The following is a 21032-nucleotide window of genomic DNA, read 5'->3' as shown; positions in this document are numbered from 1 at the left end:
CCAGTTTTATATCACTGATATATTTCTATAAACCACCGAAAAGCATGTAATAAAAGCGTTTAAACGCTTTTCACTCAAATAACGCTAAGAAAAGCATAAAAATACGATTTTCGATTTATTTTAAAGTATATTTCTAAACTATCTTTGCATATATTTCTGTTTAAAGCGCCCCAGTTCATTTATGTTAGAAATTATAATGTTATGTTTTTAGGCTTTTAAACCTCCGTGGAGTCCCTTTAACATGTTAACAAATAGTAATTTAATGCTGGGAGTTGTTGACAAGTTTATTTCCAGTATATGTAGTAAAATAAGTGAATTCATAGGTACAAAAGCAACAAATACATTATTTACATATTTACAATTATGGCTGTAGAAACCGAAAGTACAAAAAACCAACCTGCTGACATTTAGTCGGATTTGTTTAAAATTGAACATCAGTGGGCTTAAATTACGAATTGTTGTAAGACATATTTTCAAGCATAAGATTAACGGAACAGACATTAGATATATTATATTTAGATAAAAATATTTACATTCGTTTTTCATTATTAGTCGCCGGTAGAAACCGGCGACTATTTTTGTAACTGTTTAATATTAAATATTTATCACACACCCGTGCCGATTTCGCGACTCCGTAAATATGGTATTGCACGGGGATTTAGCTCAATACAGGATTGGAGCAGTACCTTGCAGAAATCATGATCACAAAATAGACAAATATCGTTTTTTTCGTCGAATTTTACATTTTTCCTTGATTATCGTACTTGATTCGGGGTGAAAAGATGAATTAGACATGTTAAAGTTCATTCCGTTGGGTAAAAAGACATGATTTTAGCATTTTATCATTCAAGCGCCTTGTCCGGTATATACCGGAAAACTGTATTTAGTGTGTTGCTCCAATCCTTTTTTAAGTCACAGCCATTGCACGGCCGTGCATATATTTTGACGTGACGTCATTAGCGTTATACAAACATAGTGTAAAGACGCGCTAAATGTTAGCGTTCTACTAATGAAAAATGACTCTTATTTCACGTGAAACGGTCTTTATTTTGGGTATGTGATAAATAGAATATTAAATTCGTGTAAGTTAAATACTAAATTTATTGCACTCGTTGAATAAAATAATATTATGCTCGCCAGAGGCTCGCATAATATAATTTTATTCAACTCGTGCAATAAATTCAGTATTGAACTTACACTCATTCAATATCCTCTATATCTATGGTAGGAGAAGGCCTTAAAATTTGAATATAAAAACAAAAAAATTATTGAACAATTAAGGACCACAATTAATTTTCATAATCCTAACAATTCAAACATTAAATAACGTTTGCTCAATGAAATGAAATATACAAATATTGACATCTTTAAAAGCAACATTACCATTTTCATAAAATGAATTATTAATGTATCCCTATGGACCAGTCATTGAATTTAGGGATACTTTTACTTTTTTAAGTGTCAAGCGTTGCTATTTTATGATCGATAAATCATGAATGATATTTGAAATGACACTTTTAAATTATTTGGTTGTTTATATCTTATGAGATCTATTATATTTCATTATTTTATCTAATTATAAACAGATTCTCCCTGTTCTGTAAGAATTACGTGACTACACGTTGTATGTTATTGTTATAAAATCTATTAATAATAACAGATTGCTGATAAGACATACAGGTAGCTTGTAGGTATGGCGGCTGATGATGCAAATCATAGTAATTCTGTATAAATAATTGCAAAGTTATTTTTCATTAATCAGTTTCATATCTTATATCTTCATAAAGATCTGTATACTCATAAGGAATACATTTTTAAAACCTTTATAAACTTGGCCCTTTCTGTCAACGTTCAATAGTTTAGTTTAGGTTGAACATCACAAAATAGATTTATGCTAACGAGGCACATTTATTGAAATAAATAGTGGTAATCGTCGTCTTCGTTATATTCCGTTGATTTCCGTCGCGCAGGTTACGGTAGGGGTCCGGAATCGTATATATATATATATATATATATATATATATATATAAAACTAATAAAATATTGTTTTCTTGATATTGTATCAAAGGCAATTAAACGTTAACTATATCGTATGTAACGACAGGAATATTGATTTCAACTAAATTATATATTTTATCGATAGCGCATAAGAATTATTTCTTTTATGTAGATACATGTACCACTTTTACGACAGAATTGCGTTGTTTCATGCAATAATTAAAACATATATATTTTCAGTCATCTCGATTTATCAACTTATGTTTCATATAGTTAAAAGAAATAATAAAAAATATTTTTATGAAAACTACAAAAAGGATTTTCAAAGATTCGAACTTGGCCTACTAGTACTAGGTCACAACTTCGTCATACTTACCACTAGGCAATCGAGCAATATTAATTGATTTAATATTGTGATCTATACTATCAATTACATTTTTAGCATTAATCATAACTTAGTAAACTAACGAAGCACCTCCCGAAAATTAATGACTCTCAGGTCAATATTGCCAAACGATACTTGCTTATTTAATAATAATAATAGTTCCTTGACAGTATTGCTAAGCAAGTTTGCTTCAAATGTGATGTTTATTGTGAATAAACAGGTACTCAACATATGGTTCCTTTTTTCTTTATACTTGAACCATTTATTAAACTGATATTTCATTATATTTATGATAATTATAAATACATTTATTTTTCTATCCGGCGACTTGATGCTTTAGCATCAAAACCTCTACTTGTCTCTATTTCTGTTTACATATGAAACCACGTTGTAGAACTACTTTCAATCCGTATAGTTTCCGAGGTTATTATAGATAATAGCTGAGGCAGTTCCGAAGGAATTATCTGCCGTCACAATAAGTAAACCCCGGCAACAATGAGCCAATCAATGGGCATTCTCTGGAGTGCGTTTAACTTATACCTGCATTCCAGTTAACGCTCTGCGCATGTATATGTAAACGATTTAACTTTGACACATTTTCAACAGAAAGGTCACCAAACTATGATTCAAGTTTGGGAATACGTGTATATTGATCTCTTTCTTTGGTTACTTCTGTCAAAATTCTACTCGAAACGAAATAGCAAAATGATGACTAGTTATAGTCATAAGTTATTAGTATATTTAAAGCTTCTTTAATATGCTTTGAAAAATGGTACTCTAGGAATATAACCAACTGTAAATTGATGGTGTTAAAGAAAGAACGAAATTCAATGTTACAATACCTATCGTACTGTTATACAATTACCATGAATTATTTCCGAGCGAAGAAAAAAATATAAAAACAAAGATAGATAATGATAGTACTTATGAGATCATATCAGTGTTTAAGGCGCTATGTTAATGTCTAACAATAATGCAATTATAATATACTTGAACAACTTGTATAGGCATTTTGCAATATTATAAGTGTGCAATATATTCCCATCATTATTTGCAGCAAACTGCACAACGCGCCAGCACTGAATTTCTATTGTTGTTGTTGTTAGAGATAAGAATATATCCATCCCTTTCGATTGAATTATTGCATCCCATAATTGTTTTCTCCTTGCTGTGTTTTTTTTTGTACATAAGCATAGCACATGCGTCACAACACTATCGTTTAAAAGTTCAGTTTTTACATAAAGAAATATAGCTTGGCAATTAAGTCTAACAAGAAGGAGCAAATATATTGTTGTTTCGGATTATGTCGGGCCACTTTCCACAGTTGCGATGGACTATCAGACAGAACAATCCGTTGAAGCTCTTGCCTTTTTGAGAGCAACCTTTCAAATCTATCATTTTTCGCTCTCTGTAAAACAGTTTTTATCAGAACCGATTTCCAAGACTGTTTACAAGGAAATATATCACAGTTCACAAAAGTTCTCACTACTTCTTCAAGATTATACTTTTGAAGCAGGCGGTAAATGTCAGGGATAAATCCAAATATTTGTTTATCAAAGTGTAGATACTTGGTCTGTCTGTTGATTAATACGTGTTTTACCAAATATCTGCAAGGCAAACGACACAGTTGTCCGAAAAATTGAAGCTTCCTGTAATTTAAGATAGGTTCAATATCATTGAGGTTAATTGCATTCAGGGCTAAGTCTGTTGGAGTTCTTGGTTTGAGTCCCTGAATGAATTTCACACAAACCTATTAGAAATTTCCAGCTGATGCATATCTGTAGATGAGTAACTATTCCAAAGTGCACAACCATACTATGCACGATGAATGACAACAGAGCAATAAATAGTTCTTGAGGTGATTAAAAGTTGAGGATTTATGCCATTATTATGAATGCTAAGCAAAGTGCCGCAAAGTTTGTTTCCTGCATCAAATATTGGTTTCTTTGTACTGAGGGTTTTGTCAGTTTCTAGGCCTAAATGTTTATAACTTTTTGTTTCTTTGATCACTTCATTTCCTAATTTGAACTTGATTCTGTATTTCTTAGGAACAATTACTCCACACTTCATGACATTATAGTTATATCTCATGGACGGGAATAATTGGAGCATATATCGAGCATTTTGTCCATACCACATTTCGACAAGGACACTAGGACCATATCATCGGCTACAGTTGGGGTTGAAACATTTAGGTCATATACACAAAAGCCATATCCACACTTCTCTAATTCCTTTATCAACCCATCAATGAAGAGGAGATAAAATAATGGCGAACTTTTCCCTCCTTGTCTAGTTCCTTGTAATACGGGAAAACTGTCTGATTTGATACCTTGATACTTAACATAGCTAGTCACTCGTTTATACATTTCGACATGGGGATTATTGTTGTATTGTCTACTTCACATTGAATAAGTTTGTAAAATAATCCCGAATGCCAGACATTGTCGAAGGCTTGACGTCCATCTAAATAGCACGGCAAACAATATGCTCTCGCGTAATAGAAATGACGTCATCAAGCAACCAAATTTCTCTAGAAAACCACCTAGTTGAGAACTAAGTTTTTTTCAGTAAAGTATTTTTACATCTTGATAACAATACAAGCTCGAATAATTTCAAAATCACTGATGATAATGTTATAGCACAACAGTTATTGGGATCATCCGTCCTTTTAGTGTCTCCTTTATGTAAGGTTATAATCATGCCTTTTTTCATATCGTCTGGAATGTAGCCAATCCTAAGCATATTTGTGAATAAATTGGCTAAAATTACAGAAATTAATGTCTTTTGAATGAAATTAAATGTTCATATACTAAATTATCCTCAACACATGCTTTTCCTGCTTGCAGGGTTTGTATAGCCTCAGAAACTGTGTCTGTACAAGTACTGTTATATCGGTTGGGATATGCCCCAGTGTTTCATTTACCGTGGCTGTCACTGACTGCTTCCAATATTCATCAATTCTTGGGATTCATTAAATGTATACAAAGATTAGAAATACAGTCCCCACTCTTTTGAAATTTGTTCTCGGTCTCTTATTATTTTACCGTGGAAATTTATACCTTCAGTCATTTAACATTGATCCTTTCGTTTTCGTGAATTCACTAGTTTCCAAAATTGAGTTGAATCGATTTCTGCAGTTCTATCCAACTTCTTTGTTTAATATTTATTTGAAGACAACTGATGTTAAACTGAACACCTACCTTTTTTATCTGATTGAATGTTCTAAGGCATGATAATTGATTTCACAAGGTGTCAAAACTTTTTGTTATTATATTATTGTATGAAATACGGTTTGTAGTAAATATTAGAGTCACTGTGTCACATTTATTTTGAGAATGATTAATTTCTTGTATGATAGGTGAAATATGCACACCATATAATTAATTATAATGAATTCAGGCCAAAGAGAATTTAATATCAAATTGCTTCAGAATTTATTTTGCTATCATCAATTAGAATCATTTAATCATCACTGGTATATGACCCCTATTGACTTTGAAATTAGTAGGTCAAGGGGCCCAAAATGGTTGACCTTGACCTACTAATCTCAAATTGATAGCTTCACTTTTGTCCTATGATCATGAAAATTGGTAGCGAAGTTAATCATCATTCACAGATGACCCTTATTGATTTCAAGATCAATAGGTCAAAGGTCACTAACAGAATGTATGAGGGGGAATATTTCTTGTTCTACGAACTTTTGTTCATAATATACACACGGTGCAATTTTTGTGACCTCGTGTACATAAAATTTAAATGTTTGATTGGCACAACACGTAAAGTTCTATGCAAGATCAAAGGAAGTTAGAATTCCTTTTTTTCCTGCTTTAGATATGACCTTTCCTTACTATTTATACTGTATACATATTTCACAAGTTGTGTAACTTCAATTACTAACTTTAACAAAAATTCTACTGCCGGCGTATAAATATTAAACTTGTTAGGCTATTAGCATGATACTTTCCTGTTATTTTGTAACGCGTACCGAGCTCATATGTATTTGTCTTCAATATGATATATAAATAATTTACCTCTAAGTTTTCTTACCAAAAGGTTTGAAGACCAATGATTTTGAAATGATTGGAATGATAAAGAATCAATTTAAATTAGACAATATTAAATAAACAATATATACACAATATGGATATCTCCGGTGATAATACCAAATCCTAGTCTTGATGCCTAGTCTCGATGCCTTCCGAACAATACCGTCTCGATGCCTAGCTATTATACTGTGCTCGTATTTTATATGCGTCTGTTTTATTTTCTAAACAATTATGGAACAAATATCTTGCAACCCGGTTTACTTTCTGTAATCTTCTCCAGTAGCGTTGCTCCCTATAGAGAACACGGATAACAGAAAATATATAGCAGGTTTAACTTCAAAGCTCTAAGAGTACAGCAGATATAACTCCAAAGCTCTAAGATTAGATGTTGACCGATAAAACTAAAACTCAACGTGTATATAATTTGCACAACAACACTCTTTTACGGCTATTTATAATTGGCTAATCAACTTATAATACGATTATGCAGAAACGAGCACTGTTAAAAATTTTAAATATATCTTATAGTCTGCAATAAGGATAATATCAAATTAAACATTGTAGAAGAAGCTTTTTATACATTTCATTAAAATCACTTCAAAGGAATGCTCACATAATTATTTACAACAGAACAATAGCAAACTATCCTTGATAGCAGGTATAGATATAATAAGATTGAGAACGTATAACGAGCAGATGGCGTTGCTGTAATCATTGGGCCCTAACTGGTAATAATTGTTACATTTTCAGTACTTGATGTTCTCGTAAATCACATTTATGTAACATGGTAATGGCATACGTTTTGTAAATAAAAATAGTCACATAACAGTATGATCTTACTACATTTTGTTAAAACATATATTAATCTTCAGCAATCAGTGTAGACAGATAAATTAAGTCGATATGTTTATTTGTTTTATTTCCTTCAATATTAAATTACAGGTTTTTCAAGTGACAGTACAGTACAATGAACACAAAATTAAATTTGAAAATCAACAACACCCGCCGGCATCATATGAAGCAGGCGCCCTCTATAACAAAGCAAAACCACTTCAAATGACGTTCTCATCTGGTGACAAAACGTAATGAACGTACAATTTTATATTTTATTAATTTTATCGCACAAGATAAGAAAATTTCCATTAAATATTATAACTATTTAGTTGTTTGAGGTTTAATATTTTGACAATAACATTCATATGATCTATGTATCTTGACAAAAGATAAGTAACAGGATCTTCTTCCGTTGTGCTTCTTTACTATTTGACCACATACTTTTGGGGGAAAAAAACAACAAAGCGGTTAATAAAATTAAGTTCTAGGTATTACTTGTTTCACAGTAATAATGTCTTTGCCGATCTGTATTTTCTATCACTTGAAGTGTTTTATTTAAAGTTTAGTTCTAGAAGCAATGATTTGGTGCGACACTCATCATTCTGGCAATCATTGTCAACATAGTTGTATAGCAACAGGAAGTAAAATATGTGACGAGAATGGACACTTGGTTTGCAAGACAGGTAAATCTAAGACATTATTAATGATTGCTATGACTCTTGCTGGTGCTGATGGTGACAATGTTGCCGATTCTGTTGCTGTTTTGCGTTAGTTGAAAAATCAATTACCAATCATTAAATTAAAAAACTTGCCTTAAGTTGTCCTCAAACAAGTTTTCTCTTTTTTCTCTTTCTACGCTAAAGTTTTCCTGCAATACATAACCGACACATGAAGATGTTTCAACACTTGAATAAAGAATGGTATGAAACATTTTGATTTGAACAACGTCTTTAATCTGAATTCGTACTTTCAAATTTTATGTGAATAAGTTTGTCAGGATCTTTGTTTTATTTTTTGACTTCTGAATGTACAATTTATTTCCCATAAAGAAATTTACAATAGAAATTCTGCATTTTCCAACTTAATGCTGTTTTCAAAGACAAATAATTATCAATCTAAAAGTAAAGCAAACATTATAATCATATCGTCTTCATAATAATGCTGGCATTATAATAATATGAAGAACGCAACCAATTTTTATTCACACAGAGGTCGCTTATTGTTGTCGCGAATAATGGTGACCCCGCTCGAGCGGTATCGGTGTAAACGAAGAACTAATGTAAGATCAAAATGTACCGCTCATATTTCTGTCAGATACGTGTTTATATTTTAGATTATTTTTAAAAAGGTCTACACTCTTACTTCTATCATTGTCGGAATTATATTTACAAAACACTGTTGATTCTTTTTGTGTCGCCTCTACGGAGTAGTGGCGACATAAAGGGATCACTTCTCCGTCGTCTGTCTGTTCGTCTGTCCGTCCTTCACAAAAATTGTCCGGACTACTCCTCATAAACTACTGGTGCAATTTCATCCAAACTTTAAAGGAATAATCAGTACCAAGTCTAGTTGTGCATATTGTCAGCATTTTACGGTTCAATGATTTTTTGTCAGAGTTATGGACCTTTAATAATTTTTATTTTTAAAGTTTGTCCGGACTACTTCTCTTATACCACTAATGCAATTTCAATGAAACTTTACAGGATTGATCTGTAGCTCAAGTCCTTGCGCATATTGCACGGGTTTTTCGGTTGAATGATTTTTGGCCGAGTTATGGCCCTTTGATAAATAGAGAATACCATGCTAGTGTCTGATATTATAAAATTTATCAGGCAAGGCTAAGAAAAAAAATGAAGGGCGAGGCTCTGCCGAGCTCTTCATTTTTTTTCGTGCCGAGCCTGATAAATTTTATAATATCAGACACTTGTTTGGTATTCTATTTATCATGTTGTCAATTTCAATTGTTGTTTGATTTTATTTTATTTTAATTGAAGCAAAACCCTATCCAGAACATCTCGTGTTCAGACGGCGCGCAATAATATGTGAAATGTCAAATCAAAAAGAAATAGTCCCGAATGTTTTAGTTAATTGTAAGTGACGCGTTTATATTCAAAATTTCTATTCGATTCAAAGTTTATCAGTTAAATATTTCCAACCCAGTAGCAGGAAAAATATTCCTTTTTTTATTTCATTTCGCAAATTTCGCATATTTTTGATATTTTGGTTTCATGTCGCCATCTTGAATTTACCGAAGTATGGACTACGAACGTTGAACGAGCGTAATCGATAGATGAAAATTGGATAAAATGTCTGGGTTAAATGGATTAATCAATTCACAAAATAAGATTACGTGTTTTTATTCAATATCAAGCGTTTCATGAGACATATCAGTGTTACATTAATGAACAGGATATGAGAAAACACAAGTAAACAAGATTTGAAAATGTCGTTGACAGTGTTGAACAGCTGATTTCACGGAAAATGGAAATTTTAAGTTTGCCAGTTCATCGTCAAGTGTTTATATTTTTAAAGTGAATTTACCGACTTGAATAAACATTCAGGTTGTTGACATGCAATACTGCGCCATAAAATATGGAATTTAAGCTGTTGCTGGATAAAGCAGTCTGCTGTGATGAGTGGGTGGGGTAACTGATTTGGCCAGGATTCATTTGGCCATGTGACTCCGTTGAAACTGCAGAATGAGATATGGAAATGGACTCTAATGACTTATTTGTAACAGTGCCAGTTTGATCTGTAAAAGGCGATGGAGAATCTGACCGTGTAACTGTAGCAGATGGTCCAGTGGATTGATTGCGGACTGATAATTTATTAAAAAGTGTGAAGCAATACAACAAAATAAAAATAAAACAGTAACAATTTGTTTTGTGTTTTTAAAATGTTTTATTTTTATCGTATCAAAATATGTAGTATTTGAAATCCAATGTAAACAGTAGACCGGAAATGACCCGAAAAAAGTAGTTCCGTCAAGGTCAAAATGTGTATTGATGAGGTGTCTGATAAAGCTTGGGGTGACTGATAAAGCTAGGTTTATCAGGCATGCACTTTATCAACAGAAATCAATGTAATGACATGATAAAAAGGTGTTTTTTCTGTGTGTTGCCAGATACACAAAAGATTGTCCGGACTACTCCTCATAAATTACTGGTGCACTTTTATCCAAACTTTACAGGAATGATCAGTACCAAGTCTAGTTGTGCACTGTCCGTCTGTCTGTCTGTCTGTCCGTCTGTTACAAAACTTGTCCCAACATGAAATTGGACATCATGAGGCGACACATGTGATCACTGGTCGCTCTTGTTTAAAAACAATTTCGGCTTATATAAGCACGATAGTGGTTTTTACTATTAAATGTTTCAATTTTGGGTATGATGCATCTTTACTTGATGTAAAGTTTATTATACTGACCGCCGGAATTAACCATATTGGTCATTATATTTGTACGCTCATCAGCAACTTAACTTAATGTCGGTCTATTCCATTTCACCATTGGTTGCAACGACAATTTTTTTCAAAGTATTTTTATTTCTAACAAAACGTCCCTCCCAGTCAACTCCCGAGTTGGATAACTTGACCTTAAACTTTCATGTGCGAAGAGTCTGCCTTGGGTGGTTTGGGGCTATTCTGCATTATAGTTCGCATAAAGGTATGTTTTTAAACAATTCAAAATTGACGTTTATCATAATGTATGCAAGTTTCGAGTTATTTTAAGTGCTTCTTAAGTAAGGTGCAACACATTGATTTTTTAAAGCTAATTTTGATAATTGATAAGATGCTCAAAAGCTAAATTATGTCTTTAAGCACATTATCTTTCTTACTTGTCGTTGCCAAGTTGAGCTGAATTAGCTATATATATGGCTATTATAACGAACTATAATGACAAATGATTAGGATCAATATAACAACTGACCTTATAAAGGACGTTTACTGAAATTCTTGTTGGTCATTTGTGTGTGGCGCTTTTATATGTCGCAACGCCGCTAAATGTCGCAACACCGCTAAATGTCGCACTTGACGCTAAATGTCGCAACTGTAACGTTAACTGTCACACGATTTTGCCTTACCGTTAAATGTCGCAACACTACCGTTGAATGTCGCAAGATGTATATTCATAATTAAATTATGCTTGCTAGTGGTATAATATTACAATAACCATAGAGTAAATTGTTGAATAACTTTAGTAACTTTGGAACCTAAAGGAATGTCCCGAATCTTCTGACTCAAGACAAAATACATATATGCTTTTTAAATGTCCTTTTTGAGTGAAATTAAACAGTAAAAGCGATTGATTAAATTATAGTATGCAAGTACGCTGTTATGTACATAATTATAATGATCATCTGTTAAATATATTGCTTTGCTTACTTGTGCCCATCTACTTGCCCTTCACCGTTGTGGGTTCGAATCTTATAGTCTGCAATACGAATAATATCAAATAAAACATTGTAGAAGAAGGTATTTATACGTTTCATTAAAATCACTTCAAAGGAATGCTCACATAATTATTTACAACAGAACAATAGCAAACTATCCTTGATAGCAGAGAATGTATAACGAGCAGATGGCGTTGCTGTAATCATTGGGCCCTAACTGGTAATAATTGTTACATTTTCAGTACTTGATGTTCTCGTAAATCACATTTATGTAACATGGTAATGGCATACGTTTTGTAAATAAAAATAGTCACATAACAGTATGATCTTACTACATTTTGTTAAAACATAATTATATCAATCTTCAGCAACAGTACAATAAACACAACATTAAACTTGAAAATCAGTAACACCCACCGGCATCACATAAGTCCACCGTTGTGGGTTCGAATCCCGCAAGATACTTAGTAACGTTATTCTTTTATATGTGGAAGCTAGTTTACGGAATGTCGCTGGTTTTATTCAAGTTCCCGTTCGTGCCATAAATTATGTACGGAGAGGCACCTGGGGTATTTCTTCACCAGTAAGACTGAAAAGTCACAATATGTCCCTGACGTAAAATCCGACAAAAATCTATTTTTATCAGACTGCTTATTTTGTATATATTGCGGTGAGTACTAGCTAACGTTCTACAACTTTAATAGCAACTTGATTATTTTATACAAATTTATTTTAGTTTTGTTGTTTTGGAAGCTTGAAGCGTAATAAAACACTGGAACTGGAACCAATCAGTACTGATTGTAAAATTATTTGCTAACGGTAAAAACGACTTGCCACTGACTGCATGGGTTTAAGCCACACGGCCAACAATCTTTAGATTACTAGTCAGGTAATCACTCGGCCATACTGCATCTAACTGATTATTTTTAACAAAAGTCTCATTGATAATCTATTACGCACATTCAATGTGTTGGCTGTTCAAGATAAACAATTGATAATTATAATTTGGTCATCTACGGTACATGTACGCTTGTGAGTGCGTGAGTGTGCGTGTGTGTGTAATTGTGTTGGTTTAATTGCCTTTGTCACAGGCAAAGACATGAGATCAACTCCATTTCCTTTCATTATCACACCGTACAATCAAATGGGCAGACAGCTGTCCCAGCGTCCACAGCTGTACAAGTATATACATGTCGGCGCGGGGAATACAATTGGCGTTTCCGTGATTTTTACCCATGCCGGAAATTTCATCTGGCATGGGGGTGACAGATAAGTCGCGTGCCAAAGAACAAATTTTAGCGCACTTTATGGATGAACCGCGTTAAAATGACGTCATTTTAGAAGGGAAATATGTGCTTAGGATGACGTCATTTCGCCGTTGTTATTTAAGTTGTAAGTTCATACGCTATTTTAAGAAAATAGTTATGGAGGAAATGACTTTAATTTCCATGAACATATATCATATTGAGGTAAACCATTTTAAATATGAAATAATATGGCAGAATATGCAAGAAAAAATATCTGACATATGATTGCGGTTCGGAACAGGAACCCAATCGCAACTACTCGGCCCTTTCCGTCAGTCTTCGGATAAGGACCTCGAACACAATAGTATGAATACACAGAACGGATGCGGTATTCCGGTCTAACCTACGCTAAGAAACTAAACATGTAAACAAATAGTAATTTAATGCTGGGAGTTGTTGACACGTTTATTTCCAATATATGTAGTAAAAGTCCACCTGAAATAAGTGAATTCATAGGTACAAAAGCAAACAATACATTATTTATATATTTACTAATATGGCTGTGAAACCGAAAGTACAAAAAACCAACCTGTTGACATTTGGTCGGATTTATTTAAAATTGAACATCAGAGGGCATATTTAAATAACAAATTGTTGTCGGACATATTTTCAAGCATAAGAGTACCGGAACAGACATTAGATGTCAAATATATACATTCGTTTTACATTATCTCTGTTTCTGTTTACATCAGTAAACCACGTGGTAGAACTACTTTCAATCCGTATTGTTTCCGAGGTTAATATTGTAGATAATAGCCGAGGCAGTTCCGAATGACAGGAACCCGCCAAGGGACGTAACTCGGCAAGCCTCGTTACCGCCCAATGGGCGGGTCCCCTCGGGGATATTCCGGTCCGAACCGCAACATATGACAGATATTATTAATTTCCATTTACCGCACTGTATATTGATATTGTTCATATGAATGAATGAATGAATGAATGAATGAATGAATGAATGAATGAATGGATGGATGGATGGATGGATGGATGGATGGATGGATGGATGGATGGATGAAATGAATGAATGAATGAATGAATTAATTAATTAATTAATTAATTAATGAACGAACGAACGAATGAACGAACGAATGATGCAATATACGTATAGGACCTGTGTTAAAACAAATTGTCTGTAGAAAGTTTATGAGTTGTAATATTCTAAAAATTACATATTATACATTCATTTTTCTTCCTATGCATGTCCTGTTGTTGTTGTTTTCTATTTCAGAAGGCCACATTGGAAATAAGATATATATGATTGTTATTGTATGTTATTAATGTATAACCTTCTTTAAATAAAGATATTATTTTTATCATTATTATTATAATATAAAAAGGTAGCAAGATCTATTAATATGTTTCTGAAATGTTAAATTCAAAGAAAGTAAAGGCAAATTTAACGCTTAATACGAATTCTCTGTGTGGCGCCGTTATATGTCGCAACGCCGCTAAATGTCGCACTTGCCGCTAAATGTCGCACCATTGACGCTAAATGTCGCAACCGCCGCTAAATGTCGCAAAACCATTTGACGTTAAATGTCGCAATGTTAACGTTAAATGTCGCACGAATTTCCCTTACCGTTAAATGTCACAACACTACAGTTAAATGTCGCAAGATGTAATTTTATGTTGAACTTAAGTTTTATTGTTGTATCATATTAATTAAATCTGCCTACTCAATTTGAAAGCGAGTGAATTTATTATACATGAAACTGCGCTACAATTTAGGCGGCGATAATACTCATCTTGTAAATAAATGTATATTGTTTTGCGTTGGATTTTTAGCTGATCTTATGCAAGTACAAATTGATAATTATACAATTGTCTACTATTTGTATGAAACTGCAAAATTGGCATTGTTCTGTAAATAGTTTAGTACAATTGTGTCTGTAAAATGGCAGAAGAGACAGGCTGCCAAAGGTGGCAGTCTGATGGCCTAGTTGACTGAGGAGGCAAATTGTCTCGCTGTCGGAAGAGGAAGCCTAAATTGCTGACGACTTGGACTTTAAGAGTTTGCCTAACGCCCTGTAAGCCTAACGTTGGTAGCCTAGTATCATGAGGACGCCGCCTAACATCCTAACAGCCTATCTATTTCAGCTTTGCAACCTGAAGTTGGCAATCAAAACAGCTTAGAGTCGGCAGCCTAGTAGCTTAAAGTTAGTGACTTATATTATAAATATGGTAACAATTTAAAATACAGTAAAAGCACCATGAAAGGTCATGCAAAAGCACATACACATGCATGATTATGGAAAAAAAAACGCCTTTACCTTTAGGGCACTTAATTTTGTAGTCTAATAGCCTAAAGCTGGCAGTGTAGGAGCCTGGCAGCCTAAAATTGGTGTCATGTTATAAAAAATGGAACGATCAAAATAATAAAACGGCAATTTTGATTTTTCCTAAAATCTTCTAGTACAAAGGGCTTCATAATTTACACATTTATTAATCAAAACAATAAACTTGATCATGGCAAGTAACATAATTATTGCATAAATTTTAATCAAGTTATTGTCATTTTCAGCAGTTTGAGAATGAATATCGTTAACCTAATCCGGCAAGTTGGATTTATTTAAATACTGTCTATACTTATGGCTTTATAATTTCCACACTTACTTATTTAGAAAGTTCATGATATTGCCATCCATTTTCCCAAGTTATATTCTTTTTTTCACTTTGAAAATAGTACCTTGTATGGTTAACCTATTCCGGTAAGTTGGATTTATCTTAAAAATTTATTAAATGATATCTTCCATATCTGGTAAGTGGGTACCATTAATGGCCGTGTATTTTTTATGGAGTAAGGGGTCTCTAGTGTCAAGGTCACTGGTGTGAATTTTTTATAACATTTTTGCTCATTAAGCCTTTATTGTTAAGATTATGTATTTCATGTTTAATACAAATATGCCAATGGAGGTTCTCTTCCTTTGGGTTTAGTTGGGGGTCCTGTGGGTAAAGGCCAAAGTCACCAATGCCAAAAATAGATTTTAACATTTTTACAGGTGTTTTAACATTATTCTTTTGAAAGATGTCTTTTATATTTGGTAGGAACATAGAATTGAGGTCTTCTCCTTTGGATGGAGTTATGGTTCAGTTGGGTCAAGTTCACCAGTTCTAAAATAGATTTCTACACTTTTACAGCCTTTATTTATTGACAAATGTATTTCATATTTGGAAGGTAGATAACTTGCATGGTATTCTTCCTGTATATTGAGGAAGGGATCAATGGGTCATGGTCACAAATGCTAAAATAGATTTTAATTTGCAGGATGAAGTTCACACAAACAGTTTTATCAAATTTGCTAGTCTTATGCGTGTTCTTATTTTCATTTTAACCCCAGAAAGGCAGTGGTCATTCATATTAATTAGTGTTGCAATAAATTAAAAAGATGTTTTCTTTACACATCTGTTCCATTTTTTTGTTTGAAAAATAAAGCTCTTAAAATTATCTTAAAATAGATACACTATTGTATTTATGGTCATTTGAACTTCACTATGACGTACTCGACATGCGCATTTTAGGACGAACATAACAGTGGTTACAGATATCTAACCAATATCGTCGTTACATATGTACGAGTATAATTCATGTTTTGTGTTTTTCGAAAAATGTCTGATTTAATTTCATTGAAATATTTATAATGAAGCGTTACAGATTAAGATTTTCATAATAGCAAAGCAATGATATAAAAAGCCTAAATTCTCTGGCCAAAACGGCTAGCTGTCTTCAGCCAAACAGCAAGGCCAATATGAGCTTAATCAGTTATTTGTATTCTTATTATATGATAGTTACTGAGAATGTTTCATAGTATAAAGCGACTTGGCGAGTAAAATATAACTTGCCACAATGTCAAAGCGTAAATAGTGTTTGACAAATCGTAAAATGTACTAAATCTTGTGTACTTATTTTAACTTTGACATCTGCTTACTGTGTGTGAATTTGCGTTTATTTATACTCGCCACCGGTTGCCCATATGGGCGAGTCCTCCAGAAGAGTACAAGTCATTTTAGATTTTGGAGGATAGTGCAATTACAGATATAGAAAGATTCCCCGATTCCAGCTTTCCCTTCTTTAACGTGCCAAGTTGTTTTAGCACCTATACACGGGACCTCGATTTAAAGTATCATCCGAAAGACTGATCAGTAATTCTAGTTGGCCAGCCCGGGAATAGAACCAACAAGGTCGAGGTTACAAGTCTCGCGCTCTATGCGGGCTGGCTGCTTACAAAAATTCCGGTGCATATAATCGTAAACTTCGCTCATATCTAGCACCCGACTGCGTATCGAATGGAGTACTACATGATTTTTTTTTTCGATTTTTGTATTGACCGTGCATTTCATACTATGTTTTTCACGTATTTGCCGTTTCTGTTAAAATAAAAAATTTCCTTGATATTCAATCAATATTTCACGTTTGAAGTGAATATTTGTGATGTTTTTTTTTTTTGAAAATATAAAAAGGGAGATATTTTAGACAAAAATACCTTTCAGGGTCATCTGTTCTTTAGAAATGCATTAGTACTTTCATATGTAATAAGTATTTTAAGTTTTAAGTGAATATGTTTGAAATTAGCCGTAACCAAAAGGTTAATCAGAGCGAAAACATCTTAGAGAAATAAGGGGAATAACAAGAACTCCACTGAGGTTTATAAGCCTAAAAACATGAAATTTTATTTTTTCACATAGAAAAACATGAGCACTAAAACATAAATATTAATAAAATATAACCGAAAAATATAGGAGAAATACATTGAAAAGCATATGTTTGTGCTATTCTCAGTCAAATTTGAGTGAAAAGAGTTTAAACACTTTTCAATTTTGGGCCATTTTTTCACTATTATAATATTATGGAAAAACGGAGCAAGCTAATGATCGGAAATTTTGCACATAAGTTATTAGTATAGATCTACATTATATGGAGAAATAATCTCAAAAAAATTATTTCCAGTCCCGTCATGTCAAAAAACCTTAGTGGAGTCCCTTTAATAGATTTTGCTACCTTTTTATATTGAAATACAGTGCGGTTAATGGAGATCAAGGTCTCTAAGCTAAGATATAACAAATAATAGAAAGTAATAATAAAAATAATATAATTAGAAAGTATCATGAATAAAGTAATATTCTAAATTAACAAAAACGTTTAACTCTTTCCTAATTACTATATGACTAAAGCGCTGTTGTTAATACAATGTACATGTAATTGTTTCTTTGAACAGCTTTCAGCGTTATTCGTTCTTGCCGATGAATTGCTGTCGATGTTATCATTAAAAAGAGGCGAACAGCTGATGACGTTACTAAAATTTTGATGACACTCAAACTTAAATACCTTATAACTTTAACAAAAAAGCTTTTTTGAAGGTATGGTTTTGAATGTTTAATGACGAAATGTTGACGTTTACGAATCGTATGAAAAAAGGATTAATTTTCATGAGAAAATATAAGTTTTTGTGACTTCAAACTAAAAATACCGCATCTCATCGGATAGTGTGGTTATTTTCAGTCAAAATTCATGTGAAGTAAAGCTTGCACAGGGCCAGAAATTTGTTAGCATGCTCCTTGGGATGTTGACTATGAATCCATAACATTGATTTTCTCGAATACAGTTGGGATATGTTAAAAATAGATGAATACTTACCGTACGTCAATTGTATTCCCCGCGCCGACATGTATATACTGGTACAGCTGTGGACGCTAAACAGCTGTCTGCCCATTTGATTGTACGGTGTGATTATGCCACGGCTAGCCGCTATTCATACTGAATAAGGCAATAGAATATGACCTAAAACTCCGTGACCATCTACATTCTTGCCCATGCTTAAACTGCAGCTATATACCTTATAATGTCAGTCATTACAGATGTTTGTGATTTATGAACTTCAATGTTTCCAAATAGTGTTTTATATAAAATATGTGATTAAGATATGCTACGTAATATACACTAGTTTACCTACGTCTGACATAGAAAAATGACCTATCAGTTTACCTACTGGCGATACCAAAGTCTTGATGTAACGGTACTTACCACGATACCACGCGATACCTTTTGCTTTTTTGTATTTTCTGATCGCAGATCAGGAAATTCAATGCCGACATTCAATCTCTGGCACAGATTTTAACGACAAACCTAACAACAAGTAGTTCTCAGAACAGCTGAAAACTAGCGATGTAAAATAAAGAAATAATTTCATTTCATTACAAGTATCCAACAAATTACAACGCATAGTAGCGTTGGCTTATAGAATTGTCAATAAATGCACAATCACAAAATACGCGGATGAATATCATTTTAATGTCGATCCGGATTTTCAGAGCGTAGTACACAAATAAATCTTAATGTCGAGTAGTGGAATATATACATGTCGGACGGTTTTGTCGAGAATTTTGCTAAATTTATTACATCAGTTTTAAACAACAGGTTTATAATGAACAAAATACCTCGAATTAATACCCCGGTCACATATTCACGGAATACGCCCACGGAAGAGCGACAGATTAATTCCGGCATCGTCCGTAGCTACCCGTACTGGACAGTAGCTCTCCGTATTGTAACCGTAATCAATCGTAGTAGTCCTTGTATTTCCGTAGCGATCATTGACAATTTTTGAACATGCACAAAAATTTGCTACGGAAAAATCAACCGAAGCGTTTCCCTACTAGTCCGTATTAATCCGTACTGATACGTACTGGTCCGTACGAAAACCGTACTAGTCCGTACTGATTCGTAGTCCACCAACTTGTCAAGGATTTCCACGGTTTTGTACGGAGAACTACGTATTTGTACGGTTACCCTACGTATAAGCTACGGTTTTAATACGGATTAATACGGCATTGTCATGGAAAGCCACGATCGTAAGGGGGCAGGGGACATATTCGTATGATGGCCCCGGTCAAATTTTTTAATAACTCAGACATGGTGTTTTGAAGGTACTGATAACTTCTGATATTTCTCTGTCATTGTAATTCTTTCTTGTTTGTGTGTAGGAAATGAGAAGTATTTTTGGGTTTTTACCCGAAACTAAGCATTTTGGTAGCTTTATATGTATTTCTGACTCTCCGAATGGAGGTGAAAAAGTTAAAAATCAAGCTTTGACAGTTGGCGCCAAACAAGTAAGAAATTTCAGATAAATTTTGTGAAAAATCTAAACGTATGACAGACACTTTATTGGTCATTTCTGAAAATGCCATAGCTTGCACTGCGTGTTACTGATATTTTTAAAGGAATTGGGCGGATTCTGGAGTATGCTGCACCTTCATGAAGATTGCCCATATTGGTATATTTTAGGTGTGATTTTGGCTGGGTGGGGGTAAATATAAATTGCTGTCAGTCATTTTTTGAAGGAGCAATGCATGCAAACTATTATTTTCTTCAATGTATGTCATATATCATTGAATAATGCTGTGCAACTGGTTATCTGCCTGTGAAACAGATTTTGAAATATTTGGAATTGTGTTTCTGGTCACACTGAAATACAAAATTGTTCATTTTTAGGTCCCCTGCCCCCTAATACGTTGTACAACGGAGAGGCAAGGATAAGCACGGTCTTATACGGTTTATTGCGTTGCAACACGAAACGGTACGGAATGGTACGGTCCCCCACTGTTTAGTACGGATGAATTAAGTATCATGTACTTTTTCAAGGGTATAAATACTACCTTCTTGTTAAAAACAGATATATTTGCGGAAACATTTAATAAATGATAATTGCCATTTACTGGCTGCAACTTTATATTGAAATGGCTCAGAATGCGGAGGCAGTGGTCGCGCTGCTTGATGACATACATAGAAGTAAAAAAATTATATTACTATCGTACTACAATTCATAAGTAATAGAATAACATTTAATGTTACATATTTTACAAACATTGGATCGTGAAATTGGAGTAAATATGTACATAAAACGAAGTGTCTCATAAGCCTCGGAGGCTGACCCTTGAGTGATAATAAGATTAATTAACAAGCTTTTTACATATTTTTAAAACATAAACATCACGATAATTAATGTAATTGTAAGATGAACAGCAAATCTTAAAATTAGAAGAGAAGCAGTATTGATCAACATTTTTCAGTAAT

General features: G+C 33.4%; 1 protein-coding gene across 1 annotated transcript in view; it reads left to right on the top strand.

Annotated features, from left to right (window-relative positions):
- Nucleotides 1–21032, top strand: part of LOC132726538 (neurogenic locus notch homolog protein 1-like) — a 52458-nt gene that overhangs the window by 15529 nt on the left and 15897 nt on the right. The window contains exons 10-11 of the mRNA XM_060711872.1: nucleotides 7375–7514; nucleotides 7828–7949. Of these exons, the coding sequence (XP_060567855.1) occupies nucleotides 7375–7514; nucleotides 7828–7949 (262 nt within the window). The remainder of the gene's footprint in view (nucleotides 1–7374; nucleotides 7515–7827; nucleotides 7950–21032) is intronic.

Source organism: Ruditapes philippinarum, unplaced genomic scaffold (genome assembly GCF_026571515.1).
Source record: "Ruditapes philippinarum isolate M1 unplaced genomic scaffold, ASM2657151v2 ctg2132_1_1_1_1, whole genome shotgun sequence".
Classification (NCBI taxonomy): domain Eukaryota; kingdom Metazoa; phylum Mollusca; class Bivalvia; order Venerida; family Veneridae; genus Ruditapes; species Ruditapes philippinarum.
The sequence above is the reverse complement of the archived record's forward strand: the minus strand, read 5'-3'. Positions and strand labels throughout refer to the sequence as shown.